This window comes from Sorex araneus, chromosome 4, assembly GCF_027595985.1.
Source record: "Sorex araneus isolate mSorAra2 chromosome 4, mSorAra2.pri, whole genome shotgun sequence".
Classification (NCBI taxonomy): domain Eukaryota; kingdom Metazoa; phylum Chordata; class Mammalia; order Eulipotyphla; family Soricidae; genus Sorex; species Sorex araneus.
Window position 1 is genome coordinate 19485495 of NC_073305.1, and position 14171 is coordinate 19499665.

Genomic DNA, 14171 nt, shown 5'->3' on the forward strand with positions numbered 1-14171 from the left:
GGTTAGAGTGGTGGTGGGAAAATTCCAAATAATAATGATGAGACTGGTGTTGAAATATTGAATGTAATCAAAGTAGGGAGAGAGTATAGTAGAAATTGTCTGCCACACAGGCAGGAGAAGGGTTGGGATTGGGTGGGGGGGATAGTGGGGACTTTGGTGGTGGAAAATGTGCACTGGTGGAGGGATGGGTGTTTGATCATTGTATGACCAAAACTCAAACGTGAAAGCTTAAAAAAAAAATGCCAGGGATCTAATCTTGGTCAACCACATGCAAAGCAAGCACCCTACCCACTTTACTATCATTCTAGCTCAAGGCAAGTATTCTTGACAAAAACTGTAAGTCCCATTAATGTGACAGAAATCCTGAAGATCGGGGTAGATACTATAATGTTCTGGGATCTCAGCAGGCCTTTTAATTATTCTAAGCTTTGAGAGGATGGTATTTTGTACTTGGAACCTTAACATTTGCCATTTGCTAAGATTATGAGAACATCACAGTACTTATAATTACTTATCTCACATTAGTAACATGCAAAGAAAGACTGAGGGTGAAGAACCAAAAAAAGGGGCTTGATACTTAAGATTTAATATGTACTGTTAATAGATATCTAGTACCTTTGTTCAAGTCATGATGTAGTGGCAACTTTGTACTTCCAGATAAGAGTAATACTGAAACTAGATATCAGCTAAGAGATTAAGAAAATAATGAACATAAAGCTTTCAACTTCACAAAGAGAACTTTTAAATTTTCAAAAGGCATCCAACTTCATAAATAAAACATAAAATTAAAAATAAAATTACAATGAGCAAGCATTATTTATGTAGCACTGTTGTCCCATTATTCATTGATTTGCTGAAGTGGGCACCAGTAACATCTCCACTGTGAGACTTGTAATTGTTTTTGGCATATCGAATATCCCACGGGTAGCTTGCCAGACTCTGCGGTAAGCATTATTTGTATGTTAGTTAATTCAGAATAAATTTTGGGAGTAGTCCATGAGACCATGATATGACCATGAGACAAAAATGTGCACTGGTGGAGGGATGGGTGCTTGAGTCAGAAGGGTCAGAGTCAGAAGAGTCAGAGTCAGAAGTGAGAGCGAGAAGGGCTCCAGAGAGAGAAACAGAAGGATGCTGGAGAGAGAGATCAGAAGAAGAGAGACCGAAGAGACCAAAGGAGAGATGACAGAGACAGAGAGAGATAGAGATAGAGAGACAGACAGAAGACAGCACAGCAGCACACACAGAAGCAGAGCACAAGGAGGAGCCATCCCGGTCCAGTTCCATACACAGCAGCTCAAGAGCACCAAATGTGAGTGGCGAGAGCCCGAGAACACCACACCACACCCTTCTGCGCACACGTGTGCATTTGTATTGTTTACAGTCCCCAAAGCATTAAACAGATTCAATGCAGTCCCAGAAGGATATCTATAATGTTTTCCAAAGAAATATATATAGAACTTCTGAAATTTATATGAAACTATACCCCACCCCTGAATAGTTAAAGCCATTTTGGGGAATAAGAAAATGGGTAGTATCACTTTCTCCAATATCAAACTATACTATAAACCAATAGTAATTAAAATAACATGATACTAGAATAAGGATAGACCCTCGTATCAATGAAATAGAATAGAAAACCTAGAGATAGACTCTTAAGTATATGGTCAGTTGATATTTGAAAAAGGAGCAAAAAATATGAAGTAAAGAGCCTCATCAACAAATGGTAGTAGAAAAATTGGTTAGTCATATGCAAAAATAATTTTTTTAAATGGGGCTGAAGCAATAGTACAGTGGGTAGGGCGTTTGCCTTGCACACGGCTGACCCGGGTTCAATTTCCTGCATCCCATATCGTTCCCTGAGCACCACCCGGATTAATTCCTGATTGCATGAGCCAGAAGTAACCTCTGTGCATCACCGGGTGTTACCCAAAAAGAAAAAAAAATTTAAAAATCTTCAGATCCCTGTGAATTGTGAACAAAAGTCAAATCAAAATAAGTTAAAGACCTAGATATCAGGCCTGAATCCATAAGGTACAGAGGAACATATTGTCAGAACTCTTCATGACATTGAAGCTAGAAGGCATCGTTAAGGATGTAATGCCACTGACCAAGCAAGTAGAAGCAGAGATAAACAAGTGGGACTATATTAGACTAAAAAATGTCTGCACCTCAAAGGAAATGATAACCAGAATACTAAGATTGCCCAGACTGGGAGAAATTATTTGCCCACCACTCATCTGACAAAGGGCTAATATCTAAGATATATAAAGCATTGGCAAAACTCTACAAGAAAAACACATCCAACCATGTCAAAAAACGGGGAGAAGAAATGAACAAGAACTTCTTCAAAGAAGAAATACAAATGGCCAAAAAAAGCATATGAAAATATGCTCTATATCACTAATCATCAGGGAAATGCAAATCAAAACAACAATGAGATACTGTCTTACACCACAAAGACTGGCACTCAACATAAAGAACAACACAGTGTTAGTGGGAATGTGGGGGAAAAGGGACCCTCATTCACTGACAGTGAGAATGTCAACCTTTTTGTGAGAATAGTCCAGCCTTTTTGGAAGACAATATGGACATTCCTCAAAATACTAAAAATTGAGCTTCCATATGACCCAGCCACTCCTGGAACTATACAACTTGGGCCCAAAAGCACAAATCAGAAAAGACATTTGGACTCCTATGTTTATTGTAGTACTATGTGCAAAAGCCAAAATATGGGAACAGGGGTGCCCAAACAGAGCCCCGACAGCCAAAAGCCTCCAGAACCCAATCATCGCCATGTTCACGGCCAGACTCCACAGGCTCGGAAATAAATCTGTTGAAAAACTCAGGTACACAAGTTTTGTAACAGAAATCTCCAAGTTCTCGTCGACCTCCCCCAACCCCCCTATTCTTCCAGGAGCCTGCTAGTCAAGAACTGCATCTGGCACCATATAAGCTCATTAACTAGCCATGATCCAGAAATTCATAAATAAATTTCGAGAGATCAGCGAGCTGCAGAGATGATTCTGGACCCCAAAGTAACCATTTATTAAAAATTTAACAACAGTTGTATCACCCATTCAAAATTTTAGAATTTCTGAGTGACATCCTATACTCTGCACCACTGATATACCATGAGTAGCACACCACATTGAAGGGGAGGGAAAGTAGAAGGCAACCAATCTCTATTAAGAAAATATTAACAAGGCTTAAGCTATAACAACATGTTAGTAATCTCTTATACAGGAGCTCAATGGCTCCAGGGTGAGATACAACTATTTTCACAGACTTTCTTTTAAGGAAATCTGTTTTGACCATTTTTAGCAAATTAATCATAATAAGCAATACAAAATAAATCATATAGGTCCTTCTATTGGGGCACACTTGGGTGGTAGTTGGGAAAATTGGAAATAAAGGTGTTGAGAAGGTGCAATGGTGATGGGATTGGTGTTGGAATATTGAATGCAATAAATTACTGTGAACTTTCACTGTCACTGTCACTGTCATCCCGTTGCTCATCGATTTGCTCGAGCAAACACCAGGAATATCCCCATTGTGAGACTTGTTGTTACTGTTTTTACTGTTTTTGGCATATCGAATACACCATGGGTAGCATGCCAGGCTCTGCCATGCGGACGAGATACTCTCGGTAGCTTGCCAGGCTCTCCAAGAGAGGCAGAGGAATCGAACCCGGGTCGCCTGTGCAAGGCAAACGCCCTACCTGCTGTTCTATCTCTCCAGTCCACTGTGAACTTTATAAAAATAAAATAAAATTCTAAAAGAAATTTAAAAACGCAAAATATGGAACAACCCAAATAAATGCCCACAAAAAGATTACTGGATAAGAAACTATGGTACAAATACATAATAAGATACTATGAATGGGGCTGGAACGATAGCACAGCGGGTACGGTTTCTGCCTTGCACACAACAGACCCAGCTTCAATTCCTAGCATCCCATATGGTCCCCTGAGCACCTCCAGGAGTAATTCCTGAGCGCAGAGCCAGGAGTAACCCCTGTGCATTGCCGGGTGTGACCCAAAAATCAAACAAATAAGTAAATAAATGAAATGAAATTAAATACTATGCAGACTTAAGAAAAGATAAAATCATGCAATTCACTGCAATGTGGATGGATCTGTAGAGTATCACATTGAGTGAAATCAGTCAAAGGGAGAAAACGGGCTCAGAATTATCTCTCTCATATGTGGGATATAAAGAAACCTCATAAGATACTGAATAGCTAAAATCCAATCATGAACAGCTTTGTAAGGGTCTGTCTCACAGTGATTCAATAAAAGAGTTAAAAAGAAAAAAAAATAAACCTCATAAGGGAATATCAAATGCCCAATGGTAATGGAAATGAAAAGCAGTAGAACTGGTCTTCATTAGGAAGCTTGGCACCAGGGAAGGGGTGAAGGAAACAAGTTAGGGAAGGGAACACTAGGACCAGGGAAAAGAAAAGTGTCTGTCACAAAGGCAGGTTGCAGGGTAGGAAGGAAACTGGGGACATTGGTGGAGGGTAGTGGGTACTAGTGAAGAGATTGGTATTGGAACAATAAATACCTGAAATTCAATCATACATGTCTTTGTAACTTTGTAATTCACAGTTATTCAACTTTAAATAAAAGAAACAAATAGCTCAAAGAGCTGATAACATGGAGAAAATGAGTGATACATATAGACATATATCCATTGACATGTATACATATACGTATATATATATATAGATAGATAGTTCTTTATTTCTCCTCCCCTTGCTTTTTGTTGTTGCTGTGATGACCAGGACTTGCACACACTTGGTTGTGGTGTACCAAAAATCACATAGAGTTGTGGTGCCTGTGATCCTGGATCATGCTCACACATGTTGGGCAGTACTGGGATCAAACACTAGGCCTCATGTTTTCAAGGAAGTCTTCTGTCTCTTAAAGCTATCCTTGGACCTCTGATAAAATTTGGCTTTTGTTTGCTTGTTTTAATAATTGATAGGCCTAGGGATACAGTTCAAGGGACTGAGGCACATGTTTTGCATGAGAAAGTCCTTGGTTTGTCCCTGGCACCTCATGATCTCCAAGCACTACTAAGTATCCACTTAAGCACTGAGCTGGGAGTAGCTCACAAACTCTGCCAAGATCTGGCCCAAAGCCCAAAATAGTAACAGTTAAAAAAGCATATTCTCCCACCCTCTACCCCTTCGTCAAAAAATCCAGCAGCACCCCACCCACACCCACCATCTTTCCAGCAGAGAAAGAGCCCAGCTCCACAACTAATCTTGAAAAGAACATAATGCTCCCCAAATTTTCCTACAGCTGAAAACTCTGGGACCTTCTGGGAATGGGGCTGGCTGGCAAATTCCCCTTTCTTCGTGAAGACACAGCATCCCAAAGCCACACCCACAAGCTCTGACATAAAATAACCCAGCTCCACAGCTAAACCCCTTCAAGTCACCAAGCCACCAAATTGCCTCAGCTCCTTAATTCCTGGAGAGTGCAGCCTTGACATCTCCAAATTCCATAAAACTGACAGCCCAGTAATATCACAGCAAATCTGATGGGAAGTTGCATAGAGGACCACCAAGCTTAATGGGTGGAAATAATAATAACAAAGAAACAGCATGAACCAGCCCAGTAGATCCTCAGACAATGACTTCAGTAATACCATTGAGATGCAGCAATGATCACAAATTGACTCTATTGATCTAGGTTTTGATATTTCCATTGGTTTTTGTGCTGTAACAAACAATTAGAATCTCACATGGCAGAGCCTGGCAAGCTACCCATGGTGTATTTGATATGCCAAAAACAGTAACAATAAAGGGCCTCATTCCCCTGATCCTGAACATGACAGGGATGAATGGAGACATTACTGGTACCCACTCAAGCAAATCGATGAGCAATGGAACGACAGTGTTACAGTGAAACAGTGAACACAGTGAACAAACAATATGAAGTAAATTTGTGCTGTTAAGTGGGCAGGCTGGAATGGGAAGCGGGATATTGGTGGAGGGAAGGTCTCACTGGTGGTGGGATTGGTGTTAGAACGAATAATGCCTGAAGCAACCATATTATAAACAACTTGGTAAATCACGGTGTTATTTTTTTTAATTTTTAATAATAATAATCAATCCCTTACAATGTTCTAGGTACTATACTAAGTATTTTGCAGACATTTATATAATCTTCACAATATTATTGTCCATAACATGAGATCTAAATGATGATTAGATAAATAAAAGAGTAAAAGTCTAAAAGGTAGTGAGTGGATTTGAATTAAGATTTTTAAATTCATTTTTTCATCACAGTGAGATAGTTACAAAGTTTTAAGATGTAAATTTGAATTAAGATTTAAACCTGGTCTATATGATTCAAAATTTTGTGCACTTAACCACTGCCCAAATACTCCTCATATGAAGCTATTATTTAAAATAATCCTGACATTTGAATGAGGGCAGTATTTTAAACCTGAGCTGATATGGGTGTGGACTATGCAGTGTTAGTTAAACTAAAGCTAACATTTAATGCTTCTTAGCAGTTTTTTAATTTTAATACATGTATTTCTACATTTAAGATCCAAGATTCATCAGTATATGTGGTCCTGACTATCACAATTTATGACCTTGTGTATGTTATCATTAATTGATCACTTGCCACAGAATTTAATTTTATGCACATTGGTTATTTTATATTACATTACTTTCCTCACAAATCTGGGAGTGCTATATCCTCTTGTCTAATATATGTTGGAAAACACTTACCCCCATAATAATCATTGTGAGAAATGACATATAGATCGTGTCCTTTATTTCCTTCTTCAAGTACCTCTTCATAGGACTTTTGTGGATTCACCACTTCTCTTGCAGAACAGCCTGAAAGAAGAATTAAAACAGTTTTAGTGTTTTTCATTGTTATATAACATATTCAAATGGACTAGAACAAATAATTAGTGAGGTATACTGATACATAGGTACCCTAGGGGAATACAAAGTCAACATAAAAGAGAATTTATCAAGAAAGACAGGGCATAGCTCTTGTCATAGTATAGAGTATATAGCCACTTGAATTTTATCACTCTCTAGGATTCTGAAGAAAAAAAAAAAAGAAAGAAAATAGAAGAAAAAAGAAATTTCAGAACTCTGTATTGGTTGTCCTGTCCATATTCTAAGTCTGGTTAAATTTCCAGTTTGGAGAGGCTCTAAAATTGTTTTTATTTTAGTTTGGTCCAGATTTCACAAAATAATGACCAAAACAAACTTAAATCACAAATTACAGAAATTCTGATGCTGGGCCAGAGAGAACGTACTAAAGTTAAGGTGCTTGCCTTGCATGTGGCTGACCCTAGTTCACTCCCCCACACTCTGGCACTGCATAGTCCCCACCCACATCAGCACAGAAAAGACAAAAACCAAAAATTCGGGCCCAAACAATAGCACAGCAGGTAGGGCACTTGCCTTGTATGTTACCAACCCAAGTTCAATTCCTGACACTGCATGTGATCCCACAAGCCCATGAGAAATGATCCCTGAGCACAGGGCCAGGAGTAAGTCCTACAAAGTATGATCCAATCCTGAATGCTCCCCACCTCATCCCTTAAAAAAAATAGATAGATGATAGATAGATAGATAGATAGATAGATAGATAGATAGATAGATAGATAGATAGATAGATAGATAGATATCCAGGGAAATAAGAAGAAACCCTCTGGGGCTGGAGTGATAGCACAGCGGGTAGGGCGTTTGCCTTGCACGCGGCCAACCCGGGTTCGAATCCCAGCATCCCATATGGTCCCCTGAGCACCGCCAGGGGTAATTCCTGAGTGCAGAGCCAGGAGTAACCCCTGTGCATCGCCAGGTGTGACCCAAAAAGCAAAAAAAAAAAAAAAAAAAAAGAAGAAACCCTCTGGTACAAATTTTACTGACTACAGAATAGATAGGGACACAGCCTGGACCCGCCCATTTTGAGATGAATCTTCCTCCTCAAAGTAGCCAAAAAGCTCCAGAAAAATCACTGGAATCAAGAAAAAGAAATTTACCTACTAATGTCAAGCCTAGAGCTCTCTAATTAACAATAGTTTTCTATCACAGGTGGCCCCAGTTTGGGGTACACAACTTTGTTTGAGATGATTCTATTTACAAATCCACTCTTCCCTTTCCATCTAGCACAATAACTGCCTTCTGTATTCTGCCAAGAAATTGGGTCTGCGAACAAACAATTAAAATTAAAATACCAGGAGGCAGTTCTACTCAAAATAATCCTCAAAAATGAGGCGCAAAGAGACAGGCTGGAAGATGTCCTGTGCACATAGCAGGTCAGAGGTCTGTCTCCAGCACCTTATCATCCCCTGAACATCACCAGGAGTTGCCCCCATGCACAGTCAAAACTAGCCCAAGTATTGCCAGATGCAGCCCAAAGCCTGTCCCACACATACCCCCACATTATAATCTTATAAAGCAACATTCTCTTTTTTGATACATAAACTGTTATACCAATTGATACTCAAGTGCACATTTTCCTATTGGTAAATGTAGGTGGAAGGAAGACTTTCAACTTAAATGGACTGCACCTAGAAGCATTTTTTATAATAAATGAATTAATTCTAGATATTAATTATAACACGGTTACTATAATGATACCATGTCTACAGAAATACAATTTTAAGTTCATTAAATGGAAGAAAATACTTTTCTCTCTGTTCTAAAATATCTTTTCTGTGTTTCAAATTTTTTTTTTGCTCATTACAGACCCCATGTTTCCAATTTTAACAAATTTTAAGTGAGTATTTGATGCAATAAATTTTAAGGGAATACTTGGAATTCCATGAAAAAGGACATAGGATACTACTATGGTAAAGAAGATAATCTAAAAAAACATTCTGGTAGGGAAAACGGAGTAAATTTCCTGAAGCAGAACCATATGGGGCTTCAGAAAGACAGAGATAACTGAAATTCTCTACAGGATTAAAAAAAAAAAGTCTTTAGTGATAAGATCCCTTGAGAAGAATAAGAGAGTTGAAGAGTTGAAAAGGATAATAGGAGATAAATATAGAAAGATGTAAAGAAAACATTCAACAGCAGTAGAAACTTCGGTCTCAGGAGGAATAATGGCCTATGAACCATTTCTGTTATAAGTTGTCCTTTGCTCTCAAAATGAAAGTGAAAGTGGCTTTCTGCACTGGTTGGTTAATAAGTGGCAGCTATCTGGAGCTGTAAGAGTCCAGTATGCCATGCAGCATTTACCAATTCAGTTTTTCTGTTATCTGCTTTTCAAAGAGTTACATAGAGTGAAGAGTTATGAGCAACTCAGAGGCACTAGTGGAAATAAAACCCACAAATGAAAGCCCAAACAGAAAAGGCTTATAGACCTAACAAGTCCCAATGTCAAGTCCCAATGTCAACTTTCCTGAATTTCTTTCCAGCTTTGAACTATTCTCACTACACTCAGTAAATTCTGCTCTAAAACCTGAATTTTTAATGCTTCGGGATATACGACCTCTAGGGGTTCTGAGTCTGAGAGAAAATTTCTTGCTATGAATAATTTAATTCTTGAATAATCATTTATATCAACACTAAACACTATTCCAATGGGATATTAAATTCAATTTTCAAAGAAGACCGACTATACTACTTCCACCTCCCTACCCCTTATTATTTTTACTACCTTTGACAAGTGCTGTCCCAAATGTAGTATTATATATATCCAAGCCTTTTGGTAATCCTGGTGTTGGATCGCGAGATTTTCCTAATGGTGCCCATTGATTGCTAAAATATATTGATTCTTTTTTATCTTTGATTTTTTGTTGGAATGCTGTAAGAGGCTGTGGGTTCAGCAATATCTCTGCCTAAAAGAATCACATAAAGCACAAATGTTAACACAAAAAGTACAAATCTGAAAACTGAAATTCTAGTCAATAACTGGGAAGAGAAGAGTATGATTGTGGAATTCCATCTCATTATCACTGAGTTTGCTCATCTCAACTGAACTCTTGGAATTGGGGCTATAAACATGAACCCTGACGACATGAACATTCAATAATGATCAAAGGTCTCATTGGGTTGATAAGGGGACTAGCTCTGTTACTTCACTCAAAATCAAACATTCCAGGAATGTGAGAATCACAAGCACAGAATCATATGAAAGGATTTCCATAAGCTCTCTTTAGACATATAAGTCACATTCTCTGAATTTAGACAATCTAGTCAGTTAATATCAGTATCAAGAGTATTACTGAACTCTGCCTCTAACCAGTGTGCATAATAAGCAAATTATTGAGCCGCCAGATTATATTCACCTAGGATGCATTGTTCTCTGTTACCTAATAAAACCTGGTGACGCTTCTCCAAATTGAGATAAAAAAAATAAGTAAAACTTGGCTTTTATTGTCTAAGGGAAGAATATAAAGTTAGTGTTTTTTAAAAAATTATCTTCAGAGAGAATATATGGTTTAAACCACTATTTCCCAAAACAAGCGATACTGATCCCAAGAAGGAAGCCACTAGAAAAATAAGGGATAGTAGCCTTGAATGAAAAGAAATTACTTTCATCTGCTTAAAGAAGGCAGAATTGCTGCGTGGCACTAAGCAATTAATTTTCTGAAAGGGATAGTAGCCAAGCAAATGTGAGAACTTGAAGTTTAAAGAATTATTGCTCCATGAATTTTGGTTTGTTTTGTTTCATTTTGTTTTGCTTTAGGGCCAACCCAGTGTTCACGGGCTATTTCTGGTTCAGCTTTATGGAGCTACGGAGATGCCCCGGAAGTGAACAGGGGACCTTGAAGTGCCAGGAATCCAACCCAGGTTTCCCACATACAAAGCATCCACACCAGCCGAATTGAGCTCTCTCTCTGGCACTGCAGCGTGTGTCTTTACACTACTCCAGATTAAAGCTGGACAGATGAAATTGATAACCTCGAACACTTCATTTGTACATTTTCACCTTGTAAGTTCATAACCTGGAGGAGTGAGGTGGAGGAGAGGAGGTTTTACCGGTATTGAAGTTGTAGTTTGTATTCCATGGGTCAAACAAGGTGGAACTTTGGGATCATTTGCTACACCATAAAACACTCTCTTGGCTCCAGTAGGTGGATATCTGAAGTTGAAAAACTTTTTAATTGCAGGTGGAGTATTTAGCTATAAATAGTGAGGCAAAAAAAATAAAAATATAAGTAGGACCAGTCTTTACCAATGGACATTTCACTGTATGTGTAATAAGTATATGGGCATCTATAGACCCAAATATTTTTAACCTCCTAAAATTATTTTTTAATGAATGTTTTAAAAGTTATATTTAGAACACAATCAAGAAGAAAACAACCCCAGGTTGGATAGAATATCATAAATTGAATCTCCTGTGGCATTTGTGGAGCTGGAAATTGTAAGCCTGGAATTTTTATTTCCTTTGACAAAATCAAGAGAAAGCCTCAAAAGATAATAAAAAGAACAAATCTCTTGGAAGAGAGCACAGAACAATACGCCATGGAAATGTCTCCAGACCCCGCCAGGCTGTTTCATCCCGGGGCAACCTGGAGGGGGGGTCAGTTGAGGCCCATCCCTGACCCAACAGAGCCAGCCCCGGCAGCCGAAAACCTCCAGAATTCAACCTCTGCCCTGCTCATGGCCGTTTCCACATGCTCAAACATGCTCAAACCCATGAGGGCATCTATTCCTGGACATCTCATAGTTTACACCACTGATATACCCCAAGAGTAGCACACTACATTTGATGGGGGTTTAAAGTAAAAGGTAACCAACCAATCTTAGGCAAACCAATATTTATACAGATATATATAGATATACACATCTATCTATATTTATATCACTGTGTCACTGTCATCCCGTTGCTCATGGATTTGCTCAAGCGGACACCAGTAACATCTCCAAAATAAGACTTGTTACTGTTTTTGCATATCAAATACACCAAGGGGAGCTTGCCAGGCTCTGCCGTGGAGGCGAGATACTCTTGGTAGCTTGCCAGGCTCTCCGAGAGGGACAGAGGAATTGAACCCGGGTCAGCCGAGTGCAAGGCCAATGCCCTACCCACTGGGCTATCATTCTGGCACATATGTGTATATATATATACATATATGTATATATACACACACATATATACATATATATATGTATATATATATATGCACACAAGGCTCAATCTTTAACATGCTACTAATCTTATATAGAAGGGCTTAATGGCTCCTAGGTGAGAAGCAACTATTTACACACTTTCCTCAAAGAAAACCTTTTTGTCTCATTTTTAGCGGATGAATAAGCAATACAAACTAAATTACTTTGGTTCAGCTTTGAGGGCTGGGTTTGGGGTTTGGGACGGAAACATCTGAGATACGGTGATAGGAAGGGATGATGGTGGTTGGTATTGGTGTTCGAATATTAATCAACTTTATAAAAATAAAATAAAATTTTTATAAAAGATAATAAAGAATTCAAATAGACCACATTTAATATTAAATATACAGAAGTGTTATGAGGAAGGTTGAGACTTGTTAGATAACACTAAAATATTTAGATGCAAGGTAGAAATATAGTGCAAATGCTCACCCTAGGAAGTTTTTCAATCAAGCAGTTTTCAACTCTGTAGCCGATGGGAGGCACTTTCCCTGCCTAAGGGGAAAAAAAAAAAAGCAACACAATGTCATGGTCAGGACTGAGCCCCGCATCTCATAAACCATAGGTACGTGCTCTTCCACTGAACTTGAGAAGGAAAGTATTTGGAAGAATACATCGATTTCCTATTTTGACCTGTGCTTTTATTTCATTTTTGCTGTTTGTTTGTTTTGTCTTTTTCTGGCCCACATCCAACAGTGCTTGGAGAACTATGTGGTGTCACAATCAAACCCAGGCCTCCTGCAGGTCAAGCATGTGCTCAGCCCCTTGGAGTCATCTCCCCAGCCCCACAGCCTGTGTTTTTCATGCAACTGGGCAATGGTAACATAGCCAGCAGTTAGGAAAATAAGGTTCACGTGGGAGATGGCTTCGAGGGCTGGAGATACACTTTGCATGTGAAGCCCAGAAATCAATCGCCAACACAACATGGTCAAAAAGACCCCAGGTGGGGCTGGAGTGATAGAACAGCCGGTAGGGCATTTGCCTTGCACGCGGCCGATCCGGGTTCGAATCCCAGCATCCCATATGGTCCCCTGAGCATCACCGGGGTGGTTCCTGAGTGCACAGCCAGGAGTAATCCCTGTGCATCACTGGGTGTGACCCAAAAAAGGGAAAAAAAAAAAAGACCCCAGGAGTGCCTCCCCCCCTAACCAAGCTCTGTGCCTTGAAATCCACGGTGTCACTTGCCCCCCCCCACACACACACCTGCATCAAATAGCAAATCAAAAGCAATCATATACATAAATGTTTACATACATAAACATTATGATATATTTACGTAGACTTTTGTAGCGTGGGTTCCCAGGTGGGACTCAGGAGGTCCAGAGTCCCACCTATGATTCTCAGTCACCCCAGCACTGATTAAGGATTGGATACTGCTAGGGACCTGCAGACACCCTGTGGTCCCCCACCCCACGCCCAGCATTACAGGGTGTGGCCTAATCACAAGGTGTGATGCTGGGGGCGGGGGTAGGGGATGGGGGGTTACCTCCAGAGCTGTACCTGGCCATGTTTGGTGGACCAGATGGTGTCAGGAATGGAATATAGGTCAGGGGCATGGCAGACATGCGCCCTAGCTGCTGTCCTATCTCCTAGGCTCATGCTTTATCTTTTAAACAATACTAACATGGTCAGTGATCACAATTAGAAAACTTCTAGGCTGGCTGAGAGACTCTGCTTCCAGAAATAATCTTGTCATAGTTCACAGATCATTGGTGGCCCTTTATCATAAATAATATGGGAGTATGACTGCATTCAAGTTAAGCTCAAGATAAATGTTAAGAAGCTCACAGTGTGTATGGGCGTACTTCCACCAACACCCTAACTATTGGCCTGAGCAAATATCTGACTTCAATGTGGCCTTTCAGTGAAGGGCTAAATCTCCCTCGGCTTAGAGCACTTAACTGTAATTTACATCTTATCTGTCCTTCCTTTGTCAGTGCAAAGATTAGAACTATTTGTTCACAGCTACATATGTCTTATCTATCTCCACTTTATCTATTTCTAGGCAGCTGAAATTTTGCAAAGAGTAAGTTTTCTCTATAAAACTGGGAGAAAGAAA

At 39.5% G+C, this 14171-nt stretch overlaps 1 protein-coding gene across 1 annotated transcript in view; it reads right to left on the minus strand.

Moving 5' to 3' along the window:
• The window catches only part of EFHB (EF-hand domain family member B), a 49516-nt gene that overhangs the window by 32456 nt on the left and 2889 nt on the right, over positions 1-14171 (minus strand). Inside the window, exons 2-5 of the mRNA XM_004603942.2 lie at positions 12545-12607; positions 10979-11122; positions 9654-9834; positions 6755-6865 (exon numbers count right to left, since the gene is read on the minus strand). Of these exons, the coding sequence (XP_004603999.2) occupies positions 6755-6865; positions 9654-9834; positions 10979-11122; positions 12545-12607 (499 nt within the window). The remainder of the gene's footprint in view (positions 1-6754; positions 6866-9653; positions 9835-10978; positions 11123-12544; positions 12608-14171) is intronic.